The sequence below is a fragment of the Ornithodoros turicata genome, chromosome 1 (genome assembly GCF_037126465.1).
Source record: "Ornithodoros turicata isolate Travis chromosome 1, ASM3712646v1, whole genome shotgun sequence".
NCBI classification, from domain to species: Eukaryota; Metazoa; Arthropoda; class Arachnida; order Ixodida; family Argasidae; genus Ornithodoros; species Ornithodoros turicata.
Window position 1 is genome coordinate 100,262,668 of NC_088201.1, and position 17,561 is coordinate 100,280,228.

The following is a 17,561-nucleotide window of genomic DNA, read 5'->3' on the forward strand; positions in this document are numbered from 1 at the left end:
CTCTTTATTGCTGAACACAGTTCAGTGCTGACCGCCGATCATGTCGGGGCACTTTACAAGAAGTCTTTCCCGGACAGTGCAAAAATTCCAGACAAAGGAATAAAAGATATGTATCGCTCCAAATGTTCAGCTATCTTGACGAACGTGCTTTATAGGCACTTCAAGGATGATCTTCATCGCATCTTCAGCCAGCTGAACTTGATAAAGGACAATTTGCGTAATAAAATGAAGCCGGACATGGTTGGGCCGGGTCATGGTCAAGACACGGGCTTGAGACGGCACGCGAGGAGCTGCTTCGAGTACGACCTCCTAGGTACGACGAAGAAGAAATGAACGAGAATGCGAAGCATGCTCCTGAACACCATAAACAGAGATGAAATATACATAAATCTCAACGTGTTCATGCACTTTTCAGCGTTAAGCGGATTTTAGCGGCTTCTTCGCAAAATTTCGCGGATTCTGGCGGAATCGGTTGGCTACTTTGGCGGATCATTCGTCTAGAATGTTGGCAACACTGGAGGTGAACCGGTGAAAGCGTGCAGGACTGTTGCTTCTGTGGCCAACAGCGTTTTGAAAGCACGACACTGTTGCAGGTGAGCTGCTAAGCTAGCGTGGCACGTTTCAACACTGTGCACGGTGCAGCGACCGTCATGTGTGCGTTTATTTCTGTTACAGCACAGGCTCAGCCATGCCGCTGCCGCCTGGGCTAACGAACGTGGATCTCTCAGGAGGAATGCGGGGCACGTGTAGCCATCCAGACTGCACTTGCGGTGGATTCGTCACGCGCAAAGATGCATCGGGTTATCCAGAATGCCCGACGGGATGGTGTCTAATCTGCCGTCATGCACCAGCGGAGCACGGACTTCTCAGTAGGTTAACTGAAAGCGTTGACGTAGCGTTCGTTGCCGTGGCTTACTGCTCTGTCTCATATCTTCCGTTGGAAGTTTTAATATTCTCGCTCCATGTAACTGAATTGCATTGTTTACATTTTACGCATTTTGCATGCGCAGTGGACATGAACAGTATGACGTACGCAGATCCCATACGAGGTACAGTTGACAGCTCTAAGTGGATGTGTTTGTGCCCCCCGCTCATATGTCGTTTGTTTTGTCAGATCATGAAACTGAGGCCGTGAGGTCAGATCATGAAATGGAGATTTCCTTCGAAGAGGAACTTGGTAAGACAATACCGAATAGGCGCTGTGCGTGTTTTGAAGGAAATGAATTGTGCAGTCAAATTTTCTAAGGGTAGTTTTCCCCGAGCGCAACAGTGCTATGTTGGGCAGTCCTGGTACTTCCTCCTTCAGGAAATTTACCCTACATAAATTTTGAAATTTACCTCACATTTTTGCAATCAATAAGCTAGTAGATTAGTGCTACCAAACACATTGTGCTTAATCGGTTGTTGACACATTTTGTTGTCGAATAGGAGTTTCCATTTCCTACTGATGACACCAGAGTTGTATCGTTGCAGGTACGTCTATTGTTGCAACTACATCTTCTGACAACATACACGTGGACCAGGAGTCCTTTCACCCGACTCGGATCGTCCCGAGAGGTGTGAAGGCTTGTACATACTTGCCACAAACAATTGGATAGTCTTGTTACGTGCTCCTGAATCTGTTATGGTCACAGTGTGTGCTGCACTTGCCCTGCCCATGCTGTAGTTTGTTGTTTCACACCTTATTACAATTGCAAATGCTGCTACTGAAGCACAAGTATGTCCATCAGTGTGGGAAATGCCACGGTTTCTAACATGAGGCAACAATTGACAGTTATTGTTCTGCGTGAACCAGTCTTTTCTTGGTTTCAGCTTTGTTCAGTAGCGCAAATCCCACTACCAGGCCTCCTCCCTCAGCATCATGCACTCCACATACGAGTCTAGAGTTAAACACTCTAAGTTCGTCTGGGGGAGCATCATCATCTGGTATGCTCAGCATTTATTTCCGTGATTTCTAACACGAGGCAACAGATGACAGTTATTGTCCCGCATGAACCAGTCTTTTCTTGGTTACAGCTTTGTTCAGTAGCGCAAATCCCACTGCCAGGCCTCCTGCCTCAGCATCATGCACTCCACATACGAGTCTTGACTTAAGCACTCCAAGTCCTTCTGGGGGAGCATCATCTTCTGGTATGCTCAGCATTTATTTCCCTAATTTCTAACTCAAGTGTGAAAAATGAAAATAGAACCAGAAGACCCATTCTAAGCTAACTGCATGCCTTTGCAAATACTTGCTAGTGTCTCTTATGTATGGCCGAGCCTTTTTTATTTTGCAGGTACACGTGGTACGCCATTGTCTTCGCCTGCACCGACACCTGCAGTTACCGGTCAACCATCTGCACCTTCAGACATGGTGGGCCTTCACCTCTGTAGCCTTTGCGGTTTTGGTACAAACAAGTTTGGTGCCTACAGTGAACACATGCGTACATCTCATCGCGGTATTAGGCTGCATAAGTGCTCAAAATGTGACGCAGAGTTTGTGTACATGACAGAGTACAAGGAGCATTTTGGATGCTGTTTCTCCTTTAATGAAATGTCGAGTGAAGTGCCATCCAATCACCATGAGCGTGATAACTCTGAACCGTCTCATTATGACATTAATGCGCCAAATGCTGAGGCCCCTGCTAATGAAGATGAACTGCTGCGTTTGTGTCGATTGTTAGAAGGGAAACACAGGGCATCAAAGGTGCTAGTTGACACTGTCGTCGCATCTGTTAAGTGCATGTTTCAGAACACAGGCATAGAAATAGACGTGTCCTCCTTCGACACTAACAAACGGCGGATGAGGTACTATAAGGAGGAAGGCCTCTATGTCCCAGCTAAGCTTTGCCTGCTTGATGGTAGAAAAAAAGCATATTACGTGTCCCTGAAGGAGCTGCTTGAACACTTAGTGAAGCATCCCGACTACGAGCAAGCATTCAAGTCTCCTTTGCCTGAAACTAAAGCAGGGGTTCTCGCAGACTTTCATGATGGACTCAGGTGTCAGACGCACCCTGTGCAGGCCGTCCACAAGCAAAATGTAATTCGCATTATTATTTATTGCGATGACATTGAGCTCACCAATGCCTTAGGAATGAAGCGTGGCCTAAGAGGCAAACTGACAATGTTCTATGTGATGTTCCTCAATGTAGCTCCTCTGTATCGGTCAAGGCTGGACAGTATTTTTCTTTTAGCCGTGGGCTGCAGCAAAGACTTAAAAAGTACAGGGTCAAAGAAAGCACTGTTAAATGAAGCTCTGGCAACAATTGAGCAGCTTGGTACCAGTGGCATTACTCTGAGCACTGCCTCCGGGCCAGTGGACTTCCATGGATATTTGGTAGCCTTTGTGGGTGACACGCTCGCGTGTCATAGTGTCGCTGGATTTAAGCAGTCATTTGGACCGTACGTGAAGCGGCCGTGTAAGACTTGCAATGAGGAGCGTTCACGTTTCTCACGTATACTCTTCCATGGGCAGTGTAGCTTAAGAAGTGACCACCAGGTCAAACAACAAGTAAGAGAGTTAGAAGGAGCCCCAACGCTAGCAGAAAAGTCACGCCTGTCCTCCGAATATGGCATCAATGGTGACTCTGTTTTCTCATCTGTGTCGCACTTCTCCCTTACAAGGGACCTCCTTTTTGATCCGATGCATATTCTGCTCGAAGGTGTGATTCCAAAGGAGATTACACTCTTCCTTCAAGATGCTATTCACGTGAAACAGTGGTTTACACGAAAGCAACTCAATGACTCGCTAGCCAGCTTTGCATTTTGTGATGCGATAAGCACAAGCGATTACCCAAGAATGTTTGAGTCAGACCTCCGCACCATTACGTCAGCGAGTGCAGCTTGGGTACTGATTATTCACTTACCACTCATTCTTGAACGGTACCTGCCTGCCAATGAACCAACTGTCACCTGCCTTGTGATGATTTCTAAGATAACACAGGTTGTTCTGTCCCCGTTGCTAATGATTGACAGTGTGTCTCAGCTCGAAGAACTTGTTGCTGACCACAACAGCTTGTTCCGCGCTTGCTATAGTGATAGTGCATTTTTTCCCAAGATGCATATGCTTGTACATATGGCTGAACAGATCAAGCTGCATGGACCTGGTAGGCACCATTGGGCCATGCGCTTTGAGGGGAAGAATGCTCTACCAAAGTCAAAGAAGTTCTTTAATTTTAAGAATATACCTTTGTCCGTTTCTGAGCTATTCCAGCTGAGAACATCTCATTCACTTTGGAAGGGAGCTGGTGAACCCATACTTTTCTCTGAGCAGGAGTCACGTAACGCAAAGCATGTTGGCACCATTGCACTGGATTCTGCATTTGTGCGAGCCGGTATGAGCCCCGAACATGCAGGCAAGGTTGCCGACTGCATGAACAGTGCAATAGCAAATGACGTTATGCTGAAGCTTAATGACATTTTAATGAAAGGGACACCAGGTGATCCAATTTCTTTTGTGAAGGTCCAACAAATTGTTGAGGTGCAAGGTGAACTGTTTTTTGTTTGCACTCTACTTAGTCAGCCTGAGTACAATTCACAGTTGAACTTGTTTTCTGTCACTGAGTCATCCCACAGGACTGTAATTACAACTAAGAATTTATTGTTTCCATGGCCTGTTCCAAGGTACAACCGCAGCAGTTCAATTTGGTGTATCCCAAAGTGTTTGCACTTCGTTCCTCGTTGAGTATTGAGCTTAGTTTAATATAACTGGCACTGCCCAGTTTTTGTTGAGGAACTACTGTACATGAGCCTGCGTAGTATTGTCATGACCGAATAAATGCTGCTGTAATGTTCAGATTGTCAGTCTGGGAAAATATATCTCATTCAAAGATTGCACTAGGTTTTGCATGTAAATTTGGATGTAAGACGGTGTAAATTGCTTGTACAACTCCTCTCAGAGTTATTAATAACACAGATTTGCATCCCCAAGCAAGGCCAGAGACACACTTGTGGTCCTTGGAGAATGTTCATTGAACAGAACTTTAGAACAGGCTCGGCGAGAAGATTCTGTTCAACAAACATTCCCAATTTCCTCTGGGCTTTCCCTGACCTTTTCAGGTGATGCAAACCCATGTCATTAACTCTGAGAGGAGCTGTACATGGTTAGTGAATTGATCAGCTCAGTCAGTGTGCTGGAAACCAACTTCAGTTCGCACTGTAATCCCTGACCTGGTCATGCAAATTTACTGTGTCATGAAGTTTACAGATCATATCATAGTTTCCAAATCATACACATCATTTACCCTTGCATCTACAGCATGATCTAGGACCTAGATGGAAGCACAGTCTACCAAGGTTTCCTGTTTGCATGAACCCTCTACTCTACGGGGAGGAGCTGGATGCACGTAGAAGGAAGGTCTTAACAGGGCACCTGAGAGACTACCTCATTCGCTTCCTCGAGTACGCTCTGCCCAGCAGTAAACTGTGGAAGTCTTATGGGACATGATACAATGAGTTGCTTTTCTTTTGTGTGGGTATACTTGCCAAGAAAATTTTAACTTGTCTATCTTTCCAGCCGAAATGACCTTATTAACAACGGGACAACAGCTGGAAGAAGGTGGGCGTATAACGCTCTGGGGGAAGCGCTTCACCATGCCTACCCAGACATGATATTCGACAAAGGGAAGCCTGGCACCAAAATTGCTACACTCGCCAGCAGAGAATGGGCAAGAAACGCTTTAGTTCTCCCTATAGTATTGTTCCTGAATTGCCACAAAAGGCTGCAGTGCTGGTATTCATGCGCAAATTGCGTCATTCTGCTCCACATATAATTTTTAGTGCCAACTTGCACCTGAACAAGAAAACTGTGCCAACATTTCTCAAACCAGCTGTGTGTCTGCTTTATTCTCTCACTGGCAACCTTGGGGCTATTGATTTGCTAAAGATGCAATAAACCAAGGCAGATCAAGCATGCCCATGGTAGTAATTTGCGCCGAACTTGCAGAGCGTTTTCATCCACCGTTTGTCGCAAGCTAGAAAGATGCAGCGCCTGCGTCGGAAGAAGACTGTACAAAAAGGACGTGGCAAAGCAGTGTCACCAGCGAAGAAATCCCCCACTAAAAAAACGCCAACAAAGAACTCGCCGGCAAAAATGACATTTGCTGAGGCAGCTGCTGAATTGCAAGTATGTTTCTGACTGGTCCTTTCACTGTCTATGCACCACCCACTTTCTTCTATGTTTTTATTGCATTATTTAGATGCTTGAAAACTCAAGGGGCAGTGTCATATATGAAACAAGCCGCATGAGGTCCCTTCTCCGCGCCACCCTATCACACCGCCGGCAGCATCCCATTGACGTGGTTCCGTTGTACTTCTTGCAACAAGATATTGTGAGTGCATGGCCTTTCGAAAACGTGCCAGCTAGTCAGTATTCTTACATGTTTGTCGGGAAAAAGAAAGCCATAAGCAGCACGCTTATGTATGCAGTCATTGAGGTCTCCTACAATAATGTTTTTGCAGCTGACAATTGAGATGGAGCTGAGGTTTGGGTGTAAAATAGAAGCACTGGTTGAGAAGATGAAAGTGATACTGCAGATCTTTGCAGACGCCTATTCCGTACAGAATGCTACATTCGTTGATCTCGACTCACACCTGCGACCAAGGGGATGCCGGTACCAGCTCATATCTTTGGTGAGTGGAGCCATCTGTTTTCTAACCCCAGTGGAATCGAATCACCATAATTAAAGGCCCTTCAACCGGGTGTGTAGTTGCTGAGAAAAAAAATGAACTGCAGCCTGCATGCTGTTTGCAAGGCTACAGGCTTGAAGTGTCCGACATGGGCAGCCTGACCAAGTCAAAAACCGATAAAAGTAGTTTCTGTCATGAGTGGCATTATCCAACTTCTGTGTGTTATTCCCTGCGCATGCTGTTGCCTCGAGGTTCTCACCGACGCCTACTCTGACATTTCGTCTCAGCGTGCGATTTCCACATCACTGCTGTTTTGAGCACGCCAAATGTGCAGACAAAAAGCAAATTGACACGTGCCGTTACTTCACATGGTTTACTTTACATGGTTTCTCTTTTCGGCGGTACGAGAGACTTCAAAAGTGAGAAACTTAAATAAGACCAGCGGCATAAGCACAACTGTTAAGCAAATTGATCGGGTCTGGCAGCAGGGGCCCGTGCAAACACATGTTTGGGATCAACAAGAACACTTGCCGCCCCAAAAAGGAGGCGCGTTTCATCCTTGTGTTGTTATTTCCATAATGTTCAGGCCTTGTCGCTTGTTGTGAGATGGGAATGGTACAAGTGAAAACCGAAACCTTCCATGATATTTTACACAATAACTTGCAGTTTTCAATTAATTACTTTCGAACAAGTCCTCGCAGCTACGTATTTTGCGTTGCCATATTTCCGAATTGTCGGAAGCTGCTCTCAAGTGGATGGCTATGCGGAGATGTATCTGCTCGTCGGCGACGCTGAACCACGAACATTCTCACCCAGATGCGAGCATTGAGAGCAGTATGCAATGACTCCGGATTAGATGATATTTACTGGGTTCCTCTTTTCATGGCTCAGGATGGCTTTTAAGGGGTTACAATTCCACTGTGTCTGTTGTTCCCCAACCTTGTGTTCAACCACCGGATTGAATTTAATTGACGATTTAAAAAGCAACAAGTGCTAATGCATGAGACAGGTAACTTAGTATATTCTGTTTCTGCAGGAAGGTGGGACTGCTGTGCCAGGACCTATGGTGGTGTATGGAACAGACAAGCTTATCCGTTGTGGTGGAACGCCGGAACAGAAATTACGTCTGACTGAGACAACAGCATTGGAAGAGGCGCTCATCCTTTGTTTGGGCGTCTACTACATGAAAAGTTTAACCTACCCGTCTGCATTCGCTCAGCTACTTGGCCTTCTGCAGATCAAGGTGCTTAGGGACCGGAACTTTCACAAAGGTTGGATAAAGCCACAAATGGCAGCCTTGTTAGACATAATTCCATGATAAGTGCCTGTGGTAATCTCAGTGCAAATGCGCATTCATGTTTGGCCATGATGCTCCTAGTGCCTATCGCGTGCTTTTGTTATCTTCTATATACAGGGTGCGTCATTAAAAACCGACCAGAGCACTTCACAAAGAGAGCTGTAGGTGGAAAGTGGTGGATATCTTTGTGGTGCTTGAGTTAAGAACGTGCTACTTTTGATGCAGCATGTCTTTCTATAACTCAAGTGCCACAAACATAGCCTCTGATTTCCATCTGTCAACCCGTTTGTAAAACGCTCTGGTCAGTTTTTAATAACACACCCCGTGTAGACTTTCGGGTTATATTGACGCTCGACATACCTTTTATGGCAGTTTAAACACAGCTGCTTCTGTGATAATGGACGTGCGAGGGACAGCCCATGTTCTTTCCATTTTTGAAGATTCTTTTTAAGTTAGAGAGATACATATAGTATTGCTCTGTTACATATATTGCTCCTCATTTTATGTCAAATGTGTGCTATGTATTTGATTTCTTTTCTTTTTTTTTTTTTTGTGGTTCAGCTTGCGCTAAAAGTCCATGGAACACGCAAACGGCATCTTTTCCCGTGCCGCAACACCGTAGCGGTGGCCGGAAGTTGACGAAAGCAAGCGGGCGGGCTCGTTCACATTGAGGGGCGCAGCACGGGCAGTGGCCCACTGTGGTGTTCGCTGCAGTTACCTCACCAGAGCAGGCACGAGTATTTCCCCAGATAACTGTCTGTCACAGTGAAGAACTGAAAGATAGCAAGAATGACTAAGAGCGAACGCAGTTGGGCTCTGCATTTTGCTTTTATGTTGCTTTTAATGTCTTGTCCTTCTATTTTGGCTGAGGATTCCAATGTTGTCACTCCGGGTCATTCCTGTTATCTTCCAGTTGTGCACGTCGATAGGTGTCTGGTGAAATGCTCGAGGCTGTGGTGTGATTACTGCTGCGAACACCACGGTGCACCGCTGCCTGCGTTGTGCTCCTGAAAGTGAATGAGCCCGTCTGCTTCCGCCAACTTCTGGCTGCCGCTAGGGTGGTGTTACGCAAAAAAAAAAAAAAAAAAAAAGAAAAAAAGAAACGCTGTTCGTGCGTTCCATGAACTTATGACACAAGCTGTACTTGGAAGAAAATGAGGTTCTGTGATAATGGATGTGCAAGGGGCAGTCCATGTTCTTGTCATTTTTGTTTTTTATAAGTAAGGTATATATACTCCTGTTCATTTTATGGCTAATGTGTGCAATATATTCAACATGTTGACATTTGATATGCTTTTTGTGCTACTTGTGGTACCTTGAACACAAGTGTTACGGTGATAATGGACGGGCAAGTCCATATTCTTGTCATTTTTGAAGGTTTTTGTAAATAAAAATATATATATATTCTGTTTATTTTATGGCCAGTGTGTGCTATGAGCTTCATAACTGCCCTTAGTATGAACAGTATATCTGCTTCCAGCTCCTGATAACATTTTCCCCCTTTCTTGATAATGGCGGGCAATTTTGTTGGAGGCGAATTTGCTTCACCGTATGTTCTCCATGCCAGCATTCCGAACTGGCCATACATCGGGCGTGATGAATACAGCACCTCACTGTATTCGAGGACAGCTATACAGCTTGGGACAAAAGTTTCTGAAATACGAGAACTTTGTATTTAACATCTCCTGTCCTTCCCCGCGGCCTTTGGGGAACAGATGTTCAGCAGAATCCTTGGTATAGATCAGCTCAAGGAATCTGTTCAACAAGTGTTCCCCTAAGTCCACAGGGGGGAATGGGAGATGTGAAATACAAAGTTCCCGCTGTTCACAAGGTACATCCATCAACCCAACATTCACGTGGATGCACACTTTCCTTCCATTGCAAAAATGTTGTCGTCGCTACCGATGTTTTACATTCCAGCTGAGCGCTGCTGCGAAGAATTTACAGTGCTGTATCATACTGATTTGCCTTTGTCATATGCAGCTTTGTACAGAAGCTGGTGGAAAACGCGAATTTTGTAGTTCCATTCTCTCAGCCTCTAAAGAATGCTGCTTGAACAGAATTCTTGGGATTGGCTGGCTCGAAATCTCTGTTCAACTAGCACTCCTGAAAGGCTGCCGCGTGGCAGAGAGAATGGAAATACGAAATTCGCGTGTTCCACAAACTTCTGTCCAAAGCTGTATACCATTTCAGTCCCGTACCATATACACGTGGTACCATCTACGCTTCGTGTCTTCTAATCGCGTGCCGTCTAATTGCGTGCCATCTCCGCCTTGTGCCGTCTGTGATTTGTGCCGTCTGCGCGGAGTGCCGCATAACGTGCCAAATAGCTATACGGCAAAGAATGCCCCCTTTTTTGACTTATATAGTCGGCACAGTAGATGGAACCGGGATTAGAGTGTAGCACTGGGAAACTTCTTTGATCAGACGGATGACATCGTTTTCATTTGGGCTGCATTCAAACATATGTTGTCGCAAACTTAAGCAGGGAGAATAAAGAGTAGACATTCGGAGGTTGAAAAATTGTTTATTGACTCTAAGTAAAGTAAACATGCTGGAACGCACCAAAGAGACATGTGGCTGGTGTGTTTGTATGCCCCACTAATACGAGTTTGTATGTTACGCAAAATTTTCATGTAATACCTTTTTCTTTATATACTTTTGCCCATCTTAGTACTGTCCTATCCAATATGGAGTGGCTTTTAACTGCATATGAATGTTCCAGCCTCAGAACATCAGTTCTCTCATGAATGCATTATTCAGGAGTGTTTTCATATATAGGACTAGTTGCAGCTTTAAGATGCCTTTCATGCAGTGCTGATTCCAATCATCAACCATCGCTTGAAACTCTTAGCTAGGGAACTTGATTCATAGAGGCTAGATTTTCATGCAAATACACACTTTCAACCAGAGTTCGAGGCAACTCATTACTGTAACTAAGTTCTTTTTTTTTTTGGTATCTTATAATTTAACTCGCTACTTTTGTTGAGAAACTCGTAAGCCCAGGAATTCGGAGCGGGAGGCAGACGTACTTGTCCAGACGGTTTATTCCAAAAGCAAGCTCGCGACAGCAAGTAACACGCGCTACTATAGCGCGCTACATCGTCCTTGTAGCCAAAACCAAACCGAAACCAAAACCCAACCAACAGTACCGCATATTTCACAACATCCTCCCCCCCCCCCCCCCGCTTGTGAGCAGCAGCTCATTTATACAATCTCTAGTGGGCAAAGGAGTTGCACTGGTCGACGTAACAGTGCGCCGCTAGGCAGCCGAACGATGCACACCCGCACTCTCCGATCCGCTCCGGGTATAACAGAGTTCACGCGGCATACCTGCCACAAGTGTCGTGGCAAGCGCTCCTGCACAAGAAGGACAAGGTCCCCAGGCTTCAATGTCGCTCCGACTCCGCTTTTAACAACGTGATTGGACCGAAGTTGCAACAGGTAGTCTTTTCGCCATCTGTTCCAGAAGGAATTCAGCAGCTGCTCACGATATCGGTAACTCTTGATGAGGGTGTTGCTGTCCGACGTTGTGGGGGTAGCTGTGCCTGCTGGCCGCGCCGTCAGTCTCCGTCCAATGAGGAAGTGAGAGGGGGTAAGAACAGACAGATCCTCAGCTGAGTCGCAGACACTGGTGAGAGGGCGTGAATTGATAATGGCTTCGACCTCTGTCAGAACTGTGACGAGTTCATCGTGTCGTAGTAGAGCCTTCGCTAACGATCTACGCAGAACATCTTTTACCGTCCGCACCAACCTCTCCCAAAAGCCGCCCCACCATGCTGCTCTCTCGACGATAAATTTCCACTGGATGCGGCTTGGAGAGAGGTAGTCGAGTACGTCGGGGTGCCGTACGCTCTTCCAGAGGCTGTTCAGATCCTTGGATGCTCGCTTGAAGGTTAGCGCATTGTCGGAATAAATGACTTTACACAGTCCTCTTCTGGACACAAAGCGACGAAATGCCATTAGGAACCTTTGGGTTGTCAAGTCGTCTACAATTTCCAGGTGCACGGCTCGCGTCACCGCACACGTGAACAAAGCTATGTAGCATTTCTTTGAGTTGACGTCTGGAGCTTTGTAAAAGAGCGGCCCCGCAAAATCTACTCCAGTCACCTCAAAGGGTTCGGCTCTTGTTATACGATCCGGTGGAAGTGGTGCTGTCTCTAGAAAAGCAGGCCGCGCTCTTTGACGTCTACAGCGGTGGCATTTGTACAGCTCCTTCTTAACTGCTTGACGTGCTTGGATAATCCAGTAGAGCTCCCTTAGCTCGACCAACGTGTCGCGGACACCCGAATGGAGCAAACGTCGATGCGAGATAAGAAGTTGAGTGAAACGATGATCTTTGGGTAAGACAATCGGGTGCTTTACTTCTTCGCTTTCTTCTCCCCGTTGTAGACGTCCCGTTATGCGTAGAATTCCATCTTTGTCCAAGTAAGGATGCAAATCTCTTAGTTTCGATGTGACCTTTAGATGCCATGATGATTTGACCGCTTCAAGCTCCTCCGAAAACGATTCCGCTTGTACTTGTCTTATCCAGTAGTTTTCTGCGCGTCGTATCTCACATGTAGAAAGTGGACCTGTTGCGGATTCATCTCGTCTTGAGTTGTGCAGGAATCGGTATATCCACGCCGTTGTTCTGACGACGTTGTCTAAAGAAGAGCAGTTGGTAAGTTGGAGGATCGGCTCCGTTGGCGGCGATGGTAGAAGCAAAACGTGCGTCGCTCTTACTTCTTCACTAATATCCTTCCCCACGCCTGTGGTTGCACTTGGCCACTGTTCCTGTGATTCCTTTAACCATTGTGGTCCTTCCCACCAGTGAGTGCGCGAGTGTAACGAGTGAATCGAACTGCCGCGGGTCAGGAGGTCTGCTGGGTTCTGTTCCCCTGGACAGTGTCGCCAGCCAGATATGCTTCTTGAACTCTGTATCTCGGATATCCTATTAGCCACAAAGGGTTTGTAACGCTGAGCGTCACCACGTATCCAGCTGAGGGCGATCATCGAATCCGACCATAGTATGGCTCCATGTCTGTCGGGAAAACACGCCGCTACGTAGTCGCAGAGTCGAGCTCCTAGTAAGGTTCCAAGTAGCTCTAGGCGGGGAAGCGAGATGCGCTTCAAAGGAGCTACCCGAGCCTTAGCTAGGATGAGGTAAACCGTACATGCGCCGTTTTTGTATTCTGTCCTGAGGTATACGACGGCACCGTATGCTAGCAAGCTAGCGTCGCAGAACACGTGGAGTGTTTGGTGGTGAATTTCTTCTGTTCCTTTCAAGGCTCTCGGAATGGCAATTTCTTTGGCCTGGTGGAGTTCTTTTCGCCACCTCTGCCAGTCCTCAAGTACCTCAGTCGGGAGGTCATCGTCCCAGTTCAGTTCTCTCTGCCAAACACGTTGGAACATTATCTTTGCTCGGATAACGAAGGGCGCAAGAAATCCGAGAGGATCGAACACCCTTGCAGTCGCTTGGAGTAAGCTGCGCTTTGTGTCATCAGCCGTGATTAAGAAGTCCATGACGGAACGTAACGCGACACGTAGGTGGTCTGTCCTGGTGTCCCAGATGACGCCTAAAACTTTGCTCTCGAGCTGCTGTGATAGACAGTCGTCGCCCTGTTGTCGAAGTGCCTCCCTCAATTGATGGTCATTGGTTGCCCACTTTCGAAGTTTCATGCCACAGTGTTCAACGATCGCCACGGATTCCTCGCAAAGCTGTCTCGCCTCTTGAAGTGTGTTTACGCTGGTCACCAAGTCATCGACGTAGAAACTTTCACCAAGAATTTTGCACGTGGATGGGAAGATGTCGGACATCTCACGAAAGTGGTGTCGCAAAGTCGCTGCTAGAAGGAACGGGCTAGAAGTAGCTCCGAACGGTACCCGTGTCATCCTTAGGGCCTCAATTTCTGGCAATGGTTGGCCCATCCTTGGTGTTGTAGCATACCAGAGATACCTTAGCGCATCTCGGTCGCTCTCGGCTAGTGCAATCTGCAAAAACGCCTTCTCAACGTCGGCAGTTAAAGCAATTGTGTTGGCGCGGAACTTAATCATCACGTGAAGCATGTCAGGGTTGAGGTTCGGACCAGCGTGAAGGACGTCGTTCAGTGATGGGTCGTTTGAAGAGCTGGACGAGGCGTCGAACACAATTCTTATTTTGGTGGTTTCTCTTTCTCTTTTGATGATCGCTCTATGTGGCATATAGTAGACTACGTTATCCGACTCCCCAGTCGGCACCTTTTCGGCATGACCGTTTTGTTCATAGAGACGAATGGCTGCATCGTACTCTTCCATGAGTACACGATCCTTCATGAGACGTCTCGTTAATGATTGCAGCCTTGTTCGTGCTGCTTGAAGATTTGGAAGAAGTTCCTCTTTTTTGTCCGTCCACGGCAGTGACACTTCGTACCTCCTGTCTTTCTTCTCAATACTGCTACGAAACTGGGCCAGTACTTCGTTCTTCCAAAGGCTATCGTGTTCGACCTCGTTTGGCTTGATTCCAATGTGTTCAAGATCCCAAAATCGCTGAAGTTCTACAGATGCTTCGTTTTCGGTGCTTTCCACCGTAACCCGTAACACCCCTACACCGGTGTTGAAGCAGGAAGACGATGACGTATTAGGCCCTTGAACTGTCCAACCGAATATAGTGTTGACGGCAAAGAGCTTCTCCGAAATACGTTGGGATTCGCCCGTCACGACCGCCCAGTAATAGTCCGAACCAATCAGTATCTGGACTTCGGGTTTACAGGTTGTGCCAAATACCGCGGCGTCGGCTACTTCCATACCTTTCTCGTTCAGTACCCTCGTGACGTTGGCGTCAGGAGAAGGCATAAGGTTCGCGGAGATCTCGGGCGTTTCCAACGCTTCGACGCATGTGTCCTGGCGCCTGTACTGGCTGCGAAGCCAGACCTTCACACGACGACACGCCCTTTTGAGCGGAGTACAACCGAAAGAGAATATGGACAGAGCTTCTTCCCCGACGGGTTCGCATTTGAGTTCGTGAGACAGTGATTCCTTTATGAACGTCCGTTGACTGCCTCCATCCAGCATGGCTCGTACAAATTGTCTCTTCCTATCTGTTTCCGCCCAAATGCGAGCAGTTTGGAGAAGAACAGGTCCAGTGGCCGCAGCTGCGTCGGATGTCGACAGCGCAGACGAAGCCATGACCCCGAGGTGTGCAGGGTTGGGGTCTTCCGCTGCTCTATAATTTCCTGGACGATCACACAGTATCGTGAAATGATGTCCGCCACAGGTTGCGCATCTTAAGCGTGGAGCAGTTCGACAATCACGTGACCTGTGATATTTTTTGCCGCATTTGAAGCAACGGCCCTCCCGACTAAGTAGGGCTTTCTTGTCACCCACCGAAAGATTGCTGCGTCAGTTTTCTATGCCGTGGTCTGCTGCCTTGCACAGCAGACATTCTAGCTGCTGTGGCGTCACTCCTGTGGTGAGTGCACCTGTCGTTTGTCGTTCGAACAGCCGCCTACCATCTCTTGGTGCAGTTCTGGAGTGCGGTTCGTCAAGATTCATAGCGCGATTCCTCTGCATGTCTGGGAGCAACGTGTCTTTCTCTCTGCTTTCCACTTCGACTTTCAGGAAGTCCATAAAGTCCTCTACTTCGGTCCTACCTTCGCTAGGAGCTCCTTTGTGCTTGCGATTGTACTCCAGGGTGACCTCTCTTGGCACAGCCTTGCGTAAGACGCTCATCAGCATGATCCCATACTCTTTTGTGCCGACATCCAGAGCTTGTAGACTTCGTACCCTCACTTGGACCTCGTCGTATAGCTCACGTAGTCGTACGAACTTCCCTGCGTCAACCACAGGTGGAAGATGCAGTAAGCGGTTTAGATGCTCCTCGACGATCAGGTGTCGTTGATTGAAGCGTTGCTTCAAGAGATCTATTGCAGTGTCGTAGTTTTCATTCGTAAGTGAGAGTCCACTGATAGCTGCTGCAGCCTTGCCCGTAAGATAGCTCTGCAGGTACCTGAATTTGTCGACTTTGTGCAGAGATTCGTTTGTGTGGATGCTGGACTGAAACTGGTCCCAGAACGTCGTCCACTCGGCTAAGTCTCCGCTGAACTTCGAAATTTCGATCTTCGGCAGTCTCACCCTACAGGCGGCAGCGTTCTGCGTCGGCTGTACGTGTGGAACTCTGGAGGGAGACGAGTCTGTCCGCGGTAGCTGTCTGTTGTACGTTCTCAGTTTCTGAGTGATCTGGGACTTCGCAGTGCATATCTTCTCCTCATAAGAGAGAACGCCTTGGACTTCCTGTTCGAAGGCCTCCTCCGGCACTGACTCCTCTATGTTCTGGTCTAGAGTCTGCAACATTTCTTCCTTGGACTTCAAGATGTCCAGCTTTGTGGACAGCACGTCGGCGGCTGGGGCCGTTGTCTGCAGCAGTAGGTCAATTTCGTTGATGAGCTTCGTGATCGCCGCGCGTAGAACACCGCGTTTCTGCTTCACACGGTCCATCCCAGCTGCTGTCTATTCCACCTCCGTCGTTGTAAGTTCCCGGGTTTCGGCACCAAGATTTGTGTTGAGAAACTCGTAAGCCCAGGAATTCGGAGCGGGAGGCAGACGTACTTGTCCAGACGGTTTATTCCAAAAGCAAGCTCGCGACAGCAAGTAACACGCGCTACTATAGCGCGCTACATCGTCCTTGTAGCCAAAACCAAACCGAAGCCAAAACCCAACCAACAGTACCGCATATTTCACAACAACTTTTGTGCCGTGGTAACTTTCAGAGGAACTCTTTTCTTTTTCAGGTAACTTTGCCAAAGTAACTTAAGCTAAGTTCCAAGTTACTTTTAATTCGCTTTTCACTCACGTCCACTTGTTTTCTTGCTTTCTCTCCGGTTCTTCCATGGCATTTTATGTCATAAAACGTGATGTTCAGTCAATGACAGTACTCTGTTCAGGAAGTAAGAACCGCTGCTATTGAAATGAAGCTGAACCATTGTGTGCCCACAGGGAATAAGATGCACAGCGTTCGCATTGTTGGACATAAACGAAAACTCAACGCAGGCAACTCAGGGTCAAACTCAACTGCTCACACGCGCTGCACCTGTGTAGTGCTATTTTGTGTCCGAAGTAACTTGGGAGTAACTTGTTCTTTTTTTAAAGTAACTTCGTAACTGCGAGTTACATCTCTGGCTGAATAACTTCGTTATTAACTTAGTTACATTTTTCACATGGTAACTTCGTAAGGAGTTCCGTTTGATGGGTAACTTCTCGATCTATGCTTTCAACTTTGCATGCTTTTTGTACACTGCATAAAGTAAGATAATTTTGCCCCAGTGAATTTGTTGCGTGTTTTAAATGCATGCAAGTGAATTTCTAGAGGTGCATATTTTGAGCAAGATTAATGAATTTTTCACGCATGTGTGTTCAACCAGCTTTTAGTGCATATAAATCGAGCCTCAACATATGACGCATGCATTATTACATTGGTGACCGTACCGGTGACCGGTGACCGTACGGTTGCACGACCTACTCTATACTAGAGACTAGAGCTCTACATTAAACGTTTAAACGTCAAAACGTTTAGACGTTTTCTTAAGAAACGCGTTTCGTAACACGTTTCACAGGTTAAACACTTTCTTAAAACACGTTTAAACGTGTTCTGTTAGATAAGCGTTCAACAGCACGTATACGTATTTAAACGTTTTCCCAGGAT

At 46.9% G+C, this 17,561-nt stretch overlaps 3 protein-coding genes across 3 annotated transcripts; 1 reads left to right on the top strand and 2 right to left on the bottom strand.

Annotated features, from left to right (window-relative positions):
• Positions 1-1,118: 1,118 nt before the first annotated feature.
• Positions 1,119-5,782, top strand: LOC135367099 (uncharacterized). The gene is made up of 7 exons (XM_064600212.1): positions 1,119-1,177; positions 1,474-1,557; positions 1,813-1,926; positions 2,017-2,130; positions 2,277-2,353; positions 5,237-5,379; positions 5,495-5,782. Exons 1-7 carry the CDS (start codon positions 1,150-1,152, stop codon positions 5,748-5,750), a joined length of 816 nt encoding a protein of 271 aa, XP_064456282.1. The 5' UTR covers positions 1,119-1,149; the 3' UTR covers positions 5,751-5,782.
• A 5,328-nt stretch (positions 5,783-11,110) lies between these two features.
• Positions 11,111-15,049, bottom strand: LOC135380085 (uncharacterized). The gene has a single exon (XM_064612491.1). It carries the CDS (start codon positions 15,047-15,049, stop codon positions 11,111-11,113), a length of 3,939 nt encoding a protein of 1,312 aa, XP_064468561.1.
• Positions 15,050-15,262: 213 nt separating this feature from the next.
• LOC135380101 (uncharacterized) lies at positions 15,263-16,357 on the bottom strand. Its single transcript, XM_064612492.1, has one exon. The coding sequence runs from the start codon at positions 16,355-16,357 to the stop codon at positions 15,263-15,265; it is 1,095 nt and encodes a 364-aa protein (XP_064468562.1).
• Between the last annotated feature and the right edge of the window lie 1,204 nt (positions 16,358-17,561).

What these genes read in the sequence shown, in the direction of transcription:
- LOC135367099 (XM_064600212.1), top strand. Translation starts at nt 1,150, where the DNA reads ATGGAGATTTCCTTCGAAGAGGAACTTG. An exon ending in TGGGGGAGCATCATCATCTG is followed by an intron (nt 1,927 to 2,016) that starts GTATGCTCAGCA and finishes TCTTGGTTACAG; the next exon opens with CTTTGTTCAGTAGCGCAAAT. An exon ending in TACCTCATTCGCTTCCTCGA is followed by an intron (nt 5,380 to 5,494) that starts GTACGCTCTGCC and finishes CTATCTTTCCAG; the next exon opens with CCGAAATGACCTTATTAACA.
- LOC135380085 (XM_064612491.1), bottom strand. Translation starts at nt 15,049, where the DNA reads ATGGCTTCGTCTGCGCTGTCGACATCCGACGCAGCTGCGGCCACTGGA.
- LOC135380101 (XM_064612492.1), bottom strand. Translation starts at nt 16,357, where the DNA reads ATGGACCGTGTGAAGCAGAAACGCGGTGTTCTACGCGCGGCGATCACG.